This window comes from Protopterus annectens, chromosome 7.part0 (genome assembly GCF_019279795.1).
Source record: "Protopterus annectens isolate FY-2018-M chromosome 7.part0, PAN1.0, whole genome shotgun sequence".
NCBI classification, from domain to species: domain Eukaryota; kingdom Metazoa; phylum Chordata; order Ceratodontiformes; family Protopteridae; genus Protopterus; species Protopterus annectens.
In genome coordinates, this window is record NC_056739.1 from 135,312,290 (window position 1) to 135,329,307 (window position 17,018).

General features: G+C 41.8%; 1 protein-coding gene across 5 annotated transcripts in view; it reads left to right on the forward strand.

Annotated features, from left to right (window-relative positions):
* SCUBE3 (signal peptide, CUB domain and EGF like domain containing 3) overlaps nt 1-10,157 on the forward strand; it is a 3,541,316-nt gene extending 3,531,159 nt beyond the window's left edge. For all 5 annotated transcript variants that reach the window (XM_044076569.1, XM_044076573.1, XM_044076571.1 and 2 more), the window contains one exon: nt 9,815-10,157. In XM_044076569.1, the coding sequence (XP_043932504.1) occupies nt 9,815-9,967 (153 nt within the window). In that variant the 3' untranslated portion in view covers nt 9,968-10,157. The remainder of the gene's footprint in view (nt 1-9,814) is intronic.
* The last annotated feature ends 6,861 nt before the right edge of the window (nt 10,158-17,018 follow it).

A 17,018-nucleotide genomic window follows, 5' to 3' on the forward strand; every position in this document is an offset into this window, starting at 1 on the left:
TCCTTATCTGCTGAGATGCCAGGTCCAATCTTGCATTATGGGCTGACAGTTTCCCCGTTTCTCCTGCCAGCCTGGTGAGTGGGCCTGGGTTAGCTACTGCCTGATGAACACTGACAACCCATTACTCCTAAATCACTCAAGTACAATTTGCGAGAGATGATGCTACAATAAGAATTTGGAATCACTACTCACTCATGCTCAGAACAGCAATACTAAACAGGTTGTCAGCTCAAGCACCACAACTCCTCTTCGTAATATGCACCCAGCACATAAACCTTCATATGCAGAGGTACTCTCTAGACACCTATCTAAACACCAGAGACCACCAAAATGCAAACATGCTACACCTAACACAACACCCAAAGCACCTAATACACATAAAAACACTAGCACCTGTGTCTCATCAAATAAGCCCTTAAAGCAATGCACAACTATTCCAAATGTTTTAGTTATAGGTGACTCTATAGTGAGATATGCAGACGCCCCACTCACTAGGTTGAACAAGGAGAAGGTTATGGTCAAATGCCTGTCTAGTGCAAGGATTCACCAAATCACAGATGCACTCAAGTCTCTCAACAACAAGTACAGTTATGATTGTGTCATAGTTCATGTTGGTGTGAACGACTTGAGACGTACCTCTCTGGACTATATGAAGAGAGAGATGATTGAGGTCTCTGAATGTGTGTCCCAGGTGGGTGTGTCCCTACCTTTTAGCAGCATTTTACCCTCACCTAGGATTACCACAATGTAAGCAGAAAATGATTGACTTCAATAATTGGCTTATTTCTGGTGTTATTCTAAGGGGATCCAGTTCCTGTCAGCCTGGGACGATATGGCTGACAGGCCACGCAGCTTTGCTAGAGATGATCTTTACCTGGCACCTCTAGGCTTTCGGGTGCTGGCTAAAGCACTTGCCTCCCCCATAATGCCTTTTTTAAGGCAAGGTCACAACAACAAAATTCCCGATGGGAAAATATCAAACACAAAGAAACTAAGGGTCATGCTGCTAAGTACTAGGAGTTTAATTAAGAAACTGCACTCTGCGGAAGCACTGCTCTCCTTGGAAGTTGTTGACACCTGTGCAGTCACAGAAATCTGGCTCAAGGCCACAGAAAGTACTCTGGCTTTGAAAGGTTACAATTCTTCCACAATTTCAGACCACAAATTGAAGATGTGATAATTAAATGAGGTGGAGTATCTATCTTTATTAAAGATAATTACACCTCTGGACTGGTTAGACAAGAAAACTCTAAATTACCATGGTAAGATTCCCCCCCCCTTTCAGGTCATCGTCAGTTACAGGTAGTCTTCCATGAAATGAAATGCCCACACAGCTTATTTAGACCTACTTGGGACAGTTAAAGTACAACCTAACACGGGTTCCTATTACATGATCAAAGTTTTGAAACTTCAAACATAAAGTCGAACCCTTATGTTCGAAGTTTCAGAACTTCGAACACGTAAAAAAAAAAATTAACTGTTGTACGCAGGGGGCAAGCCCCCCTGCACCCCCCACACCCCCCATTCCTTAAATATACCAACTCTGATATCACACTACAGTGCAAAACGCGAGCTCAGATTTGGCATGTTTAAAGAGCAGGGGGTGTGGGGGTTGCAGGGGGGCTTGCCCCCCTGGTTACAACAGTAAGTTATGTTTTTTGTTTTTATTTTTTATTTTTTTTACGTATTCGATCTTTTGCAAGTTCGAACATATGGTTTCGACCATAGGTTCATAGGTAGGTACTAGGCTATCGGCCCAAGGGCCTACGTAAGCCTAGCCAACAAGGTTCCCTGGCTTACGCCACCCAAGAAAGTTATTTTCTTGTGCCACTGTCGAGCAGAGACACAGAAGTGATCCCCTGGGTGTATTTCCTATTTCCCATACACTCATCAAGATTTTTCTTGAAGAGTGCTAATGAAGAACTTTGCTTGACATAGATGGGTAGCCTGTTCCAGAGTATGGGAAGTCTATTGGACAGGAATCTATCCCTCCAGCATGTCCTGTTTATTGTGGTGACAAGGTTTAGGTCCCTAGAGCATGTAGCTCAGAGGGAATGGGATTTCTTTAGGTGTAGCATGTCCAACAGCTCTGAGTTTGACATAGCTTTATATGTTAGGCAGAGATCACCTTGGAGTAGGCGATATGCTATGGAGTAAAGCTGGAGTTTTTTGAGGTAGTCAGTGTAGGGCATTTGTTTGAGGCCAGTAATCCTGTTTGTGAGGTACTTCTGTGGCCTTTCCAGCTGTTGCAGATGTCTTGTGAGGTACATTCCAAAAGGGGCGTTGTACTCTATAATGGGTCTAATGAGTGTCGAGTAGAGGGGAACAGTGACTTCTTTTTTTTACTGGATGAGAACCCTTTTATGATGAGGTGTGCCATGTAGAAGGACTTCCTGACTACTGTGGCGATGTGACTATCAAAGGAGAGACTACTGACCACCTGGGTCCCAAGGTCTCTTATCACGCATTCGGTGTTGAGTAGATTGCTACCTAGCCTTTGTGGTAGTTCATGGGTACAGAGTTTTTACCAAAGGGGATGACACTGCACTTTTTGGCATTGAGCTTTTATTTATTTATTTTACATTTGTTGACTGGGCTAGTCCAACTGGATATATGTCCATTTTCAGTGGAGGCCCGGGGAGATAAGCTCCATATACAGAAGAAAATTTAAAAAGTTATTGATACATTGCACAAAAAAAAAATTGGAAACAGAATGTATCATTGTGACAACAAGAAAGAAATTTCCTGGTCTGAGCAGATGTAGAATTCATATCAAGAAATAGAACAGAGGTAACTAATTAATTATATAGTCACACAAAACATGACAACAACAAAAAAAATCACCAAAATAAAAAAAGAACAACTAATGGTGTTAACCAGCTATGGATATTTATACCAAATTTGAACAAGGCAAATATTCTACTGTGAAGGCCATGCTTGAGGCCATGGTTCTGACACCAGGCATCTGTCTCAGCGAGGCCCTTCTGTAGGATGTCCACATCATTTGAGGACTTGACTATGGCTCCTAAGTTTGCAGTCATCTGCGAACTACATTATCCAGAGGCCTTCTGTGTTAGCCTGTACTTCAGAGAAGTAGATACCAAACAGGAGAGGTCACAGGACGGAACCCTGTGGTACTCCACTTGTCACTGCTTTGAGGTCAGATTTGGAGTCTGCAACTTTTACAGTGTGGGTTCTGTCAGTGAGCCAGTTGGCAACCCATCTTGTGATGTAGGTATTTATACCTAGTTTAGTGAGTTTAGCTATAATTCCAGAATGGGGGATGGTGTTGAAAGCCTTGGCGAGGTCAAGATAGGCTGTGTGAACCACCTTACCCTCATCTACAGCTTTGGTGACTACCTCAAAGAAGTCGATCAGGTTCAGGAGGCATGATCTGCCTTTCACAAACCCGAACTGGGTGGGATCCAGAGTTTGGAGGTTACCAATGTCTTTGTTTATGAGTTCCATGATGATACGTTCCATGGCCTTGCACACCAGGCTCGTCAGGCCAACAGGTCGATAGTTCTCGGGATCAGTGGTAGCTCCCCCTTTGTGGAGTGGGATAACTGTTGCTGTGTGCCATTCAGTGGGCACAAAGCATGATGCGAGGCTATTATTGAACATGGTGCTTAAGTGCAGAGCCAGATCGTTCTGAAGTTCATGTAGAACGCAGCCTGGGATGTTGTCCGGTCCCATGGATGCTGTGTTTTTGGCTTTAGATAGTGCAGCTTTTACCGGCGTAGTTGTGATTACAGGGACTCTGCATTCTATATGTATAAATATGGGCCCTTTAGGGGGCGGTGTGGGGTAAAGTTAGCACTGAACCTATCTGCCAGGATGTTGGCAATATCAGTTGGTTTTGTAATTTTCGTGCCTTTGTGCTGTAACTCAGAGCAGATCTGGGTGTTGCCATTGAGATTCTTGACATAGCTATAGAATGCTTTGTGGTTGTCCTTAGAATTAGTGGTGATTTTGTTTTCCTAGCTAGTTTTGGAGGATATTATAAGGGATCTCAGCTTCTTACTGAGGCTGACCAGGGAGCTCCTCCACTCATGGGATTTTACTCTCTTTTGCAACACTTTCTTCCTTCTGTTGTACAGTTTTTTTATGGCAGGGGACCACCGGATTGGCTTCCTTTTTTTGGGAGGATAGCGTCTTGGTTCTGTTTGGGATAGCATGATCCATGCACTCGTATAAGTGCTTATAGAGTTCATTTGTGTAGGATTCAGCAGTTGTAATTGTATTGTCCATCTGCATGGGTGTCAAGAAGTTCACCACTTCTGTCTTAAGAAGCATGAAGTTGGCTTTGGGGAAATTTTTTACCGTGGTTTATTTAATGGGGTGGGATGTGGATATCAAGGGTGATTAGCTTATGGTCGGATCGGACCAACGAGGAGTTGACTTCAGGTGTGGAACACACCAGTCACTCATGTTGGTAATGACTAGGTCTAGGATATTGTTGCCCTGGTGGGGGTGTGGATAAGTTGATCCAGGGCATTGGAGTTTATGAATTCCAGAAAGCATTGAGCTAAGGAGTTGGTACACTAGTAGTTTTCCCAGTTAATGGTGGGGTAGCTGAAGTCGCCCATTATTAGGGTGTTTGGTTGAACCCTAATATTTTCCAGTACATCAAGAAAAGAGGAGTGGGAATCCTGGGGCACGGTGGGGGATCTGTAGCAAGCTACAATTTGGATTGCAGTTTTGCCCATAGTTAGTTGCACTTGGATAACCACGGATGCATTATGCTGAGCAACTAGCCTGGAGGTGTGGATATCCTTAATGAATATGGGCACACCTCCGCTGTTGGTGTTTCGGTCCAGGTTACATGGCCGAAAGGTGTGGTATGAGTTATAGCCTGGTAGTGCAGGGGTGCTCTCTGGAGCCTTGAAACAGGTCTCAGTCACTGCACAGATATCGATGGTCTCCATTTTAAGGAGTGCCTCGAGTGAGTGCATTTTGAGATTTAGACTTCTAGCATTGAGTAGCATTACCCTCAGTTTTTGCTTGCCTGATCCTGTTACGGTGGTGAATTTGTTATTTGAACCTTGCCTAAAAAAGGCACTATAGGGGAAGCAAGAGCCTTAGCCAGTATCCAGAATCCCAGGGGCAACAGGTACAGGCCGTCTGTGGCAAAGCATCCTGGTCTGTCGACCATGTCATCCCAAGCAGACAGATACTGGATCCCCTTAGAATGACACCTGAAGCTTAGCCAATTGTTGAAGTCATTCATTTTGTCCTTGTACTGCGGTACCATTCTGGGCGATGACAGAATGCTACTCAGGGCTAGGGTCATACCTGCCTGGGCTGCAAGATCGGAGAGCTCTTCCATGTCTCTTTTCATGTAGTCCAGGGAGGTACATCTCAGGTCATTCACACCAACATGGACAATGACAGAGTCATATTTGTACTTGTTGTGGAGTGACCTGAGTGCGTGGGTTATGTGGCGGATCCTGGCACCCAACAGGCAGCTGATAGTAACCTTCTCCTTATTTAGCCTAGTGAGTGGGACATCAGTGTGCCTGACTATAGAGTCACCTATGACTAGTGTGTTGGGTACGTTGTTTTGCCTTATTGGCTGTGGTTGAGTGGCACACTGAGTCTGTGGGCTATGTGTCATTTGGGTTGTGTTGGGGGATGGAGGTTACTTGCGTTTCTGCTTTGGAGGTCTCTGTTGCTTAGACAGATTATTATTGAGAGCCTCTGCAAATGTTTTTGTGTTACTGTGTGTGGATTTTGGTGGTGTAGATTTAGTGAGACTATGTGATGAGTTTGGTGTGGTGCAAATGTTTACATTCTCTTCATGACTGTCAAGTTCATATAGCGTTCAAACTTATAAGAGTTCGACTACGTAATAGGAACCTCCTAACACCCTAGTCATGGGTGACTTCAAATATCCTTCCATTAATTGGGAAACGTATACGAGCCCAAACTCAGATGCATGAAAGTTTCTGGACTTTAACTCATATGCCCTGGAACAAATAGTGCACCGATCCACAAGGGGATCCAGTATTCTAGACCTGGTCCTCATCAATATGAGTGACTGATGCAACACCTCAAGTGTAGTGCCCGCACTGGTTAAATCTGACCATAAATCAGTCATTTTTGAAGTAGCAATAGCACTAGAACTCCCCAAAGGAGAAGTCATGCTAAACAACTTCACCAAAGCTAGCTATACCCTCCTAATGGAAGGTATAATTGACTTCCAAGCTCTAGTTTCCACAGATTACATTGATGGCTAGATTAAGGTATACACTGATGCCCTGTATAAGCATCTACACAAATGTATAGACAAAGCCATGCTGGATAAGATTAAAGCAAGATCCTCAAGGAAAGAAAATGAACTGTCCTGGTGGACATCTAGCATTAATAAATTATACAATAAGCGAAAGAAGCTGCTATCTAAAAATACAAAAGTAAGATCCCAGAACTGGAAGAGCACCCTCCTCAGCCTAAACAAGCAAATAAGACAACTCATAAAGTCTTCACAAAGTGCAACTGTGAGAAAAAATTAGCAACCGTAGCCAAGGATAGCCATAAGGCTTTCTTCAGCTACATCTGCAACCTAAAAGATAAGACTCAGATGTGTGCTGAACTAATTATGGATTGCATCACACACACACTAATCATGCAGAAATTGCAAACTTTCTAGCAAAAAGGTTTGGGGAATATTTCATCCCCCCCCCCCCCCCCAAGCATACCACAAACCATATCTTTATCATCTCCTACACTCTGCATCTCCAAAGAGCAGGTCATCAATGCTCTCTCCTAGGCTAAGAGTATAGCCTACATGGGACCAGATTGCATTCTGGGCTGCATTCCTAATGTTCTAAAACAAGAGCTAGCTACTCCATTAGGCACGGTATTCAGCCACAGCCTGAGTACTGGCTTTGTCCCCCCTGAATGGAAAACAGCGACTGTTAACCCCCTCCACAAGGGTGGCTCAGCAACAGACCCAGGTAACTATAGACCCATAAGATTAACCAGCCTCATCTGTAAGGCAATGGAACAAATCATCATGGACCTCATAGATAAGGATATAGGTGACCTTCAAACGCTGGATCCATCCTAGTTCAGTTTTGTCAAGGGCAGGTCATGCCTGCTAAACCCTGGTGGACTTCTTCAAGAACATGACCAGAGCCATAGACGAGGGCAAAGTCATGCACACAGCCTATATTGACTTGGCCCATGGCCTTCGATGCTATCCCACATTTGGTCATCATTGACAAACTAACCCAGTTGAATATCAACCCCTATGTTGTCAGGTGGGTTGCAAACTGTCTCACAGATCAACACTCAGTCAAAGTGGGAGACCTTACCTCTGCCAGCAGACCTATCACCAGTAGGTCCTGCAAGGGTCAGTGCTGGACCCCCTCTTCTTTGGCATATACTTGTCAGAAGTCCAGGCAAAAATGCAGGGGCTGTGGCTAACCAAGTTTGCAGATGACTGCAAATTAGGTGCTATCATTGAAGTCCCTAGCGATGTCAGTGTACTTCATAATGGCCTTACACAGACCAATGATTGGTGCCAAAGCCATGGTCTTAAACTAAATGCTGAAAAATGCATCGTCATTACCATTGTTAAAAACAATGTCCCTGCTGATTATAAAATAAATAATAATACTCTAAGTACCAATTCAGTAGTGAGAGACCTGGGAACACAAGTTGATTGTGACTTCAGTTTTGACCACCATGTGTCTACTGTGGTGAAGAAGGCATTCTACGTTGCTCACCTGATTAGCAAAGGTTATCACCTCAAGAGCAAAAGAGGTTATAACTCCCCTGTACTCATCCCTCATCAGGCCTGTTATTGAATATAATGCTCCCTTTGGTATGTACCGTACCAGACACCTGCCGCAACTTGAAAGACCTCAGAGATTTCTAACTAAGAAAATTCAGGGTGTCCAGCACATGTCTTATACGGACAGGCTGAAGTCACTGTCACTGTATTCAGTAGTGTACAGATTACTTTGAGGCGACTTTTGTCTGTTTTACAGGGTTATCTCTGACCCAAGTCTTAAGAAAATGCTACACACCCATAAGTCAAATGGGACTAGAGTCACCTGTTCCAGGAACCTCAGTCTAGTGTTTGACATAAACAGGACTTGCTGGAGAGACAGATACATCTCAGAGGTTGCCACTCCTCTGGAATAGGCTTCCAATCCATATCAAGCAGAGCACCTCCATGACTCTGTTTAAGTGCAACCTGGACGATTGGATGGGAAACTAAATTTCTGCTGGAGATTGCCCCGGCTTCTCTCCTGGACATGGGCAGTCCTTGTTAGAAAAACCTTGGGCATAGATAATATCTCTCATCTAGTGTTATATTGGGATTTAACGGCTAGGTTTGTTCAATAGCCTAGTAACAATCTATGAACATTTTTTGTTGCTGTGGGACTTGAGTTAATGTTTTCACACTTAAGATAGGGAGCCATTCAGCCATGTTAAAGAAGTCCACTAATAACTGACTGATGAACTTTTGTATATTTGTGTTTTTTCTGAAAACCTAAACTGAAAGTTAAACTAGACATTGTAACTTATGTATAAGATGGGGAAATTGTCAGATATGGTCAGGTGGTGTCTTTTTATCCATTTTTTTCCTTTTGTCTTTGTAACCACCCTTTTCTTGTACAGTTCACTAAGTATCCACACACATTGGAAGCTCTAGCAGCTCGGTGTCCCTGGACATCAGAGCTATGGTGGGTTAACAGAGGCCACACTTTCTCTGTAAGGGTATTTCACAATAGCTTGCAAGTGCAGTATGTGCCATTTCATGAGCTGAGGGGACTGGCTTGCTGTTGTGATATTTGTAATTTCTACAGGTGAGTGCATTATCTGCATAAGCTGTTACACACTCAAATGATCCGCTGTAGAGAAGGGTAAGCTGGCTTATTATACCCTTGCTGCAAGTAGATGTGAGCATAGATACCATCCCTCTCTGTACTGTACAGTGACTGCTTTGTCTGTGCTTCTGTGTCCAAATGGCCATTTAAGTAAAATTGTGAACCATTTTTGAGTCACTGAATCTGGACCACCATGGCTGCCATCTTCTGCTGCTTTCAGGTTACCTGCTAAAGGGCTATGCTTGCACTGAATGGAAAGTGGCCGCCGAGCTGAGAAAATGCTAAATTCACCAAAACCTTTGAGTGAATGTATGTTTTGTAAGAATTTTCTTAGATAACTAGACAAGGCTCACTAGACGCTTCTTACTGGTTTCAAGGATGGACCAATGAACTTTGCTCTGGCTCAGCGTGTCATGTTGTGGGGGTTAAGTAAGGAAATGAAACCAATGCCTGCAGGCTATATCTCATCTCCAGATCATTCTCTTGCTGAATAGGTTTCATCCTCCTTAATTTATACAGCTTTTATACCACCCAAGTTGGAGATAGAAAAGTGATAATGGAACAGCAGCAAGTGTCAAGCTATTTGATCTGCCATTTAGAAGCCCCTCTCCTTTTGTTACAAATTACCGTGTCTTGTTGCTGTGGAACTGAGCCCCAGTAATTTTCTCTGCATTCGTGCTTTACTACTTGCAGTACAAAAGTAACTTGAGTCATAACTGATGCAAGTTCACTGTAGTTAGTGCAGTTCCATCTCAGAATCAGCTCTGTTTGCTGTTTTTTTTTTTTAAGTTTTAGGCACTTCTGTACAAGTTTATGTGGTGATAAAGGGGAGAGGGGAGTCAGAAAAGGCAGCTTAATATGTATGTCTCTGTTCTATTACACAGGGTGACATGTACTCACTAATACAGAAAAGGTGAGAATTGGAAATATCCAGAGCTGGAAATCAGCTGATTATTTTTTGTTTTTGTCAACAGGATAAGAAGTTGATAAAAGCACTGTTCGAGGTGCTAGCCCATCCACATAATTACTTCAAGTACACCCAGCAAGAGTCCAAAGAAATGCTACCAGGATCTTTTATCAGACTTCTGCGTTCAAAAGTGGCCAGCTTTCTACGGCCGTACAAATAATGTACTGAATACATACCAATCTGGACACAAGCAAGGGAACTGTTTTTTTTTTTTTTTTATTTGTCTTTTAGTACTGGCTTTAAATCATATCTCACTATGCAGACGTTCGCTGATATTTTTCAAATCTCCTGTACCAGTAATGACTTTGATTTGACTTAGATCTATACAGAAATAAACAAGTACACACACATGTACATGCATGTCTCTTTTTACATGCGTATGTAATTGGAAGAGTTGCGCCACTGGGAAAATTTCTAAGACTGCTAACCTGTTTTTAACAGAATTTTAACAGTTAGGCGTTATGTGGTGGTGTTAAAAATGGACTGTTCTGCTTTCAGAGAGAAGATTCCAGTAGTCTTCTCAGACTTTGCTGCCTGCTGCCAAAAATTTAAAGTGAAGACTGCAGCTACAGGAAGAGAGGATTGGAACCATGGTGGAATACACAGCTGTGTCTGTGTTTTTTAAATGAACTCAGTATAGTTTGTGGAGTCCTTCTGTGAATAGAATGCCTTCAAACCATTAGCAGAACTCTGCTTTGGACTTGAAACACTTTGCATTCCAGCTTGCTGACGTAGGTGAACACCTACACAAAAAAGACATTTTAATTCTGTTACTATCTGTATTATATAAATGCTTACACATAATACATGTGTGTGTGCGCATGTGAGATGCATATATCTGTGCATATGTGTGTGTCTGTGTGTATGTATATAATATGTATATAATATATGTATACACACAAACACACACACATATCTGTGTATATGAGTGGGTGTGCATGTTTTGCATATATATATATATATATATATATATATATATATATATATTTATATATATATATAAATACATGCACACATGCGCACAAAATCCTTTGTGGTGGTGTATTTGACCGCTAGAGCTCTTCCAAAGTGTAATTAATTATCAAATTTTATTGTGCACTAGGAATTTTTCACCCTACCGTTTTGTGTAAAAGTGCAATTATTTGAATTTTTGTTTGTTGCTTCTAGATGGAAGCTTTCTACAAAGAAACTACAGTATTTATACTTGCTTAAAATGAGTTCATGCAGACTTTTCTACATGAGTATAAAAGTAAGTAATTTTTGTAAAACTGTAAGATAGCAGCCTGCCTGAAAGCATAGTGCTTGCTGGCCCTGTTTATGTTATGGAAGAAGCCTAGGTTCTTATCTCGAACCCTGAATTGAGAAGGCAGGTGGAGTCATTATTTCTTCTTTCAATTTTACCACTATGTAACTGTCCCTGATGGTCTGTATGATAGTTATATGGTATCATGAGGGAATATTCTTGGCACCCTAATAAAACAATACAGTATTTTTTTTTAATATGCTGGCCTTGTCTTTCCATTTTCTATGGGACTTTCTTCCACAGTTAAGTTCCCCACAGAAGTGCCAATGGCTGGGCAGGGTCATCCTGAGTTCGGTAAAGCAGCAGAAGAGGGCTAGTTACTGAAGTAAGCCTAATCGTTACTTTACCATTTGAAACTATAGCTGTGTTGTTTATTTTCTCCACTAAACTGGCAGCTGTGTGGTGATGCATACATTTGAAAAGTAATCACTCGTGCACATACCAGTGGGGGGAGTAGTCCTTAGATGTGCAGCAGAGTTAGAATGTCTAACTAAGGACTACCCCCTCTGAAGGTATATGCACAAGTGATAGATGTGCATCAGAGTTAGAACATCTAAGGACTACTCCCCCACTAGTGCATGCACAAGTGACAGATGTGCATCAGAGTTAGAACATCTAAGGACTACTCCTTCCACTGGTACATGCACAAGTGATAGATGTGCAGCAGAGTTAGAACATCTAAGGACTACTCCTCTCACTAGTACATGCACAAGTGACAGATGTGCATCAGAGTTAGAACATCTAAGGACTACTCCTCCCACTAGTACATGCACAAGTGACAGACATGCATCAGAGTTAGAACATCTAAGGACTACTCCTCCCACTGGTACATGTACAAGTGATAGATGTGCAGCAGAGTTAGAACATCTAAGGACTACTCCTCCCACTGCTATATGCACAAGTGTTAGATGTGCAGCAGAGTTAGAATGTCTATCACTTGTGCATCTACCAGTGGGGGGGGGGTAGTCCTTAGTTAGACGTTCTACCTTTGCTGCACATCTTTCAGTCATGCATCTACCAGTGGAGGGAGTAGTCCTTAGATGTGCAGCAGAGTTAGAATGTCTAACTAAGGACTATTCCCCCCACTGGTGCATGCACAAGTGATAGATGTGCAGCAGAGTTAGAACATCTAAGGACTACTCCTCCCACTGGTACATGCACAAGTGATAGATGTGCAGCAGAGTTAGAATGTCTATCACTCATGCATCTACCAGTGGGGGGAGTAGTCCTTAGACGTTCTAACTCTGCTGCACATCTATCACTCGTGCATCTGCCATTGGGGGGAAGTCATCCTTAGTTAGGCGTTCTTACTCTGCTGCACATCTATCACTTGTGTATCTACCAGTGGGGGGGGGGGGTAGTCCTTAGTTAGACGTTCTAACTTTGCTGCATATCTTTCACTCATGCATCTACTAGTGGGGGGAGTCGTCCTTAGTTAGACATTCTTACTCTGCTACACATCTATCACTTGTGTATTTACCAGTGGGGGGAGTAGTCCTTAGATGTTCTAACTCTGCTGCATACCTATCACTTGTGCATGTACCAGTGGGGGAGTAGTCCTTAATTAGACATTCTAACTCTGATGCACATCTATCACTTGTGCATCTACCAGTGGGGGGAGTAGTCCTTAGATGTTCTAACTCTGCTGCATATCTGTCACTTGTGCATGTACTAGTGGGGGGAGTAGTCCTTAGATGTTCTAAGTCTGCTGCATATCTATCACTTGTGCATGTACCAGTGGGGGAGTAGTCCTTAGATGTTCTAACTCTGCTGCATACCTATCACTTGTGTATGTACCAGGGGGGGAGTAGTCCTTAATTAGACATTCTAACTCTGATGCACATCTGTCACTTGTGTATTTACCAGTGAGAGGAGTAGTCCTTAGATGTTCTAACTCTGCTGCACTTCTGTCACTCGTGCATCTACCAGTGGGGGGAGTAGTCCTTAGATGTTCTAACTCTGCTGCACATCTATCACTTGTGCATGTACCACTGGGGGAGTAGTCCTTAATTAGACATTCTAACTCTGCTGCACATCTAACACTTGTGCATGTAGCAGTGGGAGGAGTAGTCCATAGATGTTCTAACTCTGCTGCACATCTATCACTTGTGCATGTACCAGTGAGGGGAGTAGTCCTTAGATGTTCTAACTCTTCTGCATACCTATCACTTGTGCATGTTCCAGTGGGGGAGTAGTCCTCAATTAGACATTCTAACTCTGATGCACATCTGTCACCTGTGCTTCTACCAGTGAGGGGAATAGTCCTTAGATGTTCTAACTCTGCTGCATATCTATCACTTGTGAATGTACCAGTGGGGGAGTAGTCCTTAATTAGACGTTCTAACTCTGATGCACATCTATCACTTGTGCATCTACCAGTGGGAGGAGTAGTCCTTAGATGTTCTAACTCTGCTGCATACCTATCACTTGTGCATGTACCAGTGGAAGAGTAGTCCTTAATTAGACATTAACTCTGATGCACATATATCACTTGTGCATCTACCAGTGGGAGGAGTAGTCCTTAGATGTTCTAACTCTGCTGCACATCTGTCACTTGTGCATGTACCAGTGGGGGGGAGTAGTCCTTAGTTAGACGTTCTAACTCTGCTGCACATTTATCACTCTGGCATCTACCAGTGGGAGGAGTAGTCCTTAGATGTTCTAACTCTGCTGCATACCTATCACTTGTGCATGTACCAGTGGGGGGAGTAGTCCTTAATTAGACATTCTAACTCTGATGCACATCTGTCACTTGTGCATCTACCAGTGGGGGGAGTAGTCCTTAGATGTTCTAACTCTGCTGCACATCTGTCACTTGTGCATGTACTAGTGGGGGGAGTAGTCCTTAGTTAGACGTTCTAACTCCGCTGCACATTTATCACTCGGGCATCTACCAGTGGGGGTAGTAGTCCTTACTTAGGTATTCTAACTCTGCTGCACATAGTACTGCCTCGGAGTGGCACAAAGCACAAGTAAACTCTACTTCCCGCATCCCTAAGAGAAAAGGGGTAGAGGATAGAAGTTTTAGGCATATTAACTTTCAGTGCCTATCACATTATCTTTTCATTGTACTTATTCTCTGGATTTGCCATCTTGTCAGATGTTGGTACATAGCAGTTGAGTAAGAACTGGATTATCAGTGTGTTCTGTTTGAAGTTTCATTTTATTCCATATCACCCTAAGATGTGCTTTACAATACTATTCATAGTCTTGGTGTTATGTCCTTTCACAGTTACTAAGATTCATGATATGACTGTCTTCTCCTTTTAGTCAAACTAAAAAAATGGAAAACGTGGTCAATGAGGCAGAAGCTCTATATAAACCTAGTGCAGCAGAAGTCATATCTAAGACTGACGTAGGAACAACAGGTCTGGCCAACGTGTCTGTGGTGCATTACTGTTCTTCTGCTGATGACCATCATACTAAAGCATAAAAAATGGCAGGAACACCACGGCTTCACAATATAAACGTGTTTTATTAAAATAGGACAGATGAGCGCTTTCACCTTGTGTAGCCAACGCTTCTTCAGATCATAAAAATACAAGGTTACCAAAGAGTTTAAAACATTTAACTAATTAACAACCATTAATAACTAATCACATTGTCAGTTTTTTCCCTTCAATACTGGTTTTAAAGAAACATATGCATTTATACCAGGGTATTTGTCAGCTTGTAACCTAAAAAATCCATTTAAGTTCCATCATTTCACTATAGTTGGTAAGGTTACCCCCTCCGAAGACCCATATGAACAATCTGTAGTACTCTAAAGACAAAATCATGCCCTGCATGCTCTTGGATATATTTTGCTAAAGCATTACTGATGTTACTAGTTCTGATGATATAAGAATTGCTAAAAATTCTGTCTTTCAATCTCTTAGTCATCTTGCCAACATAGAATCTTTGACAGGATTTACATGTGGCCAAATATATCACATTTTCTATACAGCAGTCTGCATAGAACCTAGGGTTGAATATATAGTTCAACCTTGGATGCTTAAACATTTGTTCTTGTGATATGAATGTACATGCTGTACAGTGCCAGCATCTATACGTGCCTAATCTAACAGACTGCTGACGTCTTTCCTCTATGTTAGGGTATCCTGCATACGGTTGTCTCTTTAAGTTTAAACAGTTCTTATACAAAAAGTGGAGGGGTTGGCTCCAACTAACTCAGCTGTTTTGATGTCACTTGTAAGTGTCCCCCAGTTTTTCCGTATGATGTTACAAATGGAACTTATGTCATTTGTATATTTCAAACCAAATCTAAGCTTAACTGTCTTTGTTTCAGAACTCTTATCCCTACTGTTGTTAAAATTACATCTAGGAAAATACAATGAGACAGTAGTTTTCCTGTTATTAATTACCCTCCCTTTATGTTTAGCTAAAGTATCATTCTTATAGTCCCTTTTGGAAAAATGATTTGTCAGTGCTTCAGTGTTCTCGTGGAAGTCATTATCTTGTGTACATAATCTAGAAACTCTTGTATATTGATCTCTTACTATATTGGGGTACAAAAACCTAGGGTACATGCTATCAAAAGATAGAAAACTATTTTTCCATCATCCCTTTCAGAATAATGTTGTCTCTACACCCACCCCTTTGATTAATCACTAATGTACATCCAAAAAGTGCATCTATCTCTGTGACTTGGACATTGTGAAATTTAAAAAAATTCTGTTGTGTGGTTTGTGTAGTCAAGAAAGCTAATCAGTTCCTCTTGACTCCCTCCCCATACAATAAAAACGTCAACAAAATGACGGTACAATTTTACATGCTGTCTATACACATTATTACTAAGCAGAAACTGTTCTTCCTATGCATTCATAACTGCATTCGCATATGAATTTGCACAGGGGATGCCCATGGTTACCCCCCATTTTTGCACATATATGGAATCTCCATAAATAAACACATTATTGTTTAGAACTAAGTCCAACAAATAACAAACAGTACTCACAGCGGTGGTGTCAAAATCCTGTCTAGGCGTTAACATCTCTCTGACAGTATTTAGACCATATTCATTAGGAATGCGTGTAAATAAATTCACAACATCTAAAATGACAAGAAAAGACCCTGTGATGTCTCCATAGCTTTCCACAAATGCAAGGAGGTCAGTTAAAAGCTATTCAGTGTCCTTCAGTACAACCGGAACAGAGGCTACAACAATCTTCAACTTATTTTCAACATATAAAGAACATGTTTGTGTAACTCATCGCTCACCAGATACTATCGGATGTAGGGGTGGATTGATCAAAGATGTATGAATCTTAAGACCCTTAATTACTGGTATCTTTGGTTCAACTATGTACAAAAAGTCAAATAAATCATGGTCAAGAGTTGTTTCCATAAGCATCTCATATAGGGCACTATGCACATAATTGATTATAGATCTTACCCTGTCCTTGCTTATTTGTGTATAAGTTGTTCCCTCACTCAGCATATCAAGCATGCTCAAGTTGTAATCACTGTAGTTCATAACCACAATCGATCCTCCTTTATCAGAGGGTCTAATACTTATAGCATGGTCATTCTTTAAATCATTTAAAGCCTGATTTTCTGCTGTGGTTAAATTATAATATATCAAACTGAAACAGAAGTAGCAGATAAACACCACTAAAGGAAGCCCAAAACAAATGAAGTAAATTCAAATAAACTATGGGTGAGCCACCACAGAAAAGCAAGTTGTCAGAATGAACAATAAAACTTTAATACAACAAACAGTCAATTCCTCAGGTACCAGACAAGCGCTTTCAGCTTAAAGCCTTCTTCAGATCCTAAGGATTCTGGTCCTGATATCACTTATTTAAAGCACCCTAATCCAATCAAATCGAAAATTCCATCCGAGGAGTGAATTTACATAAAATCCAGTTAAAATCAGTATCTCTAATCCACTTTCCTTCTTCTCCCA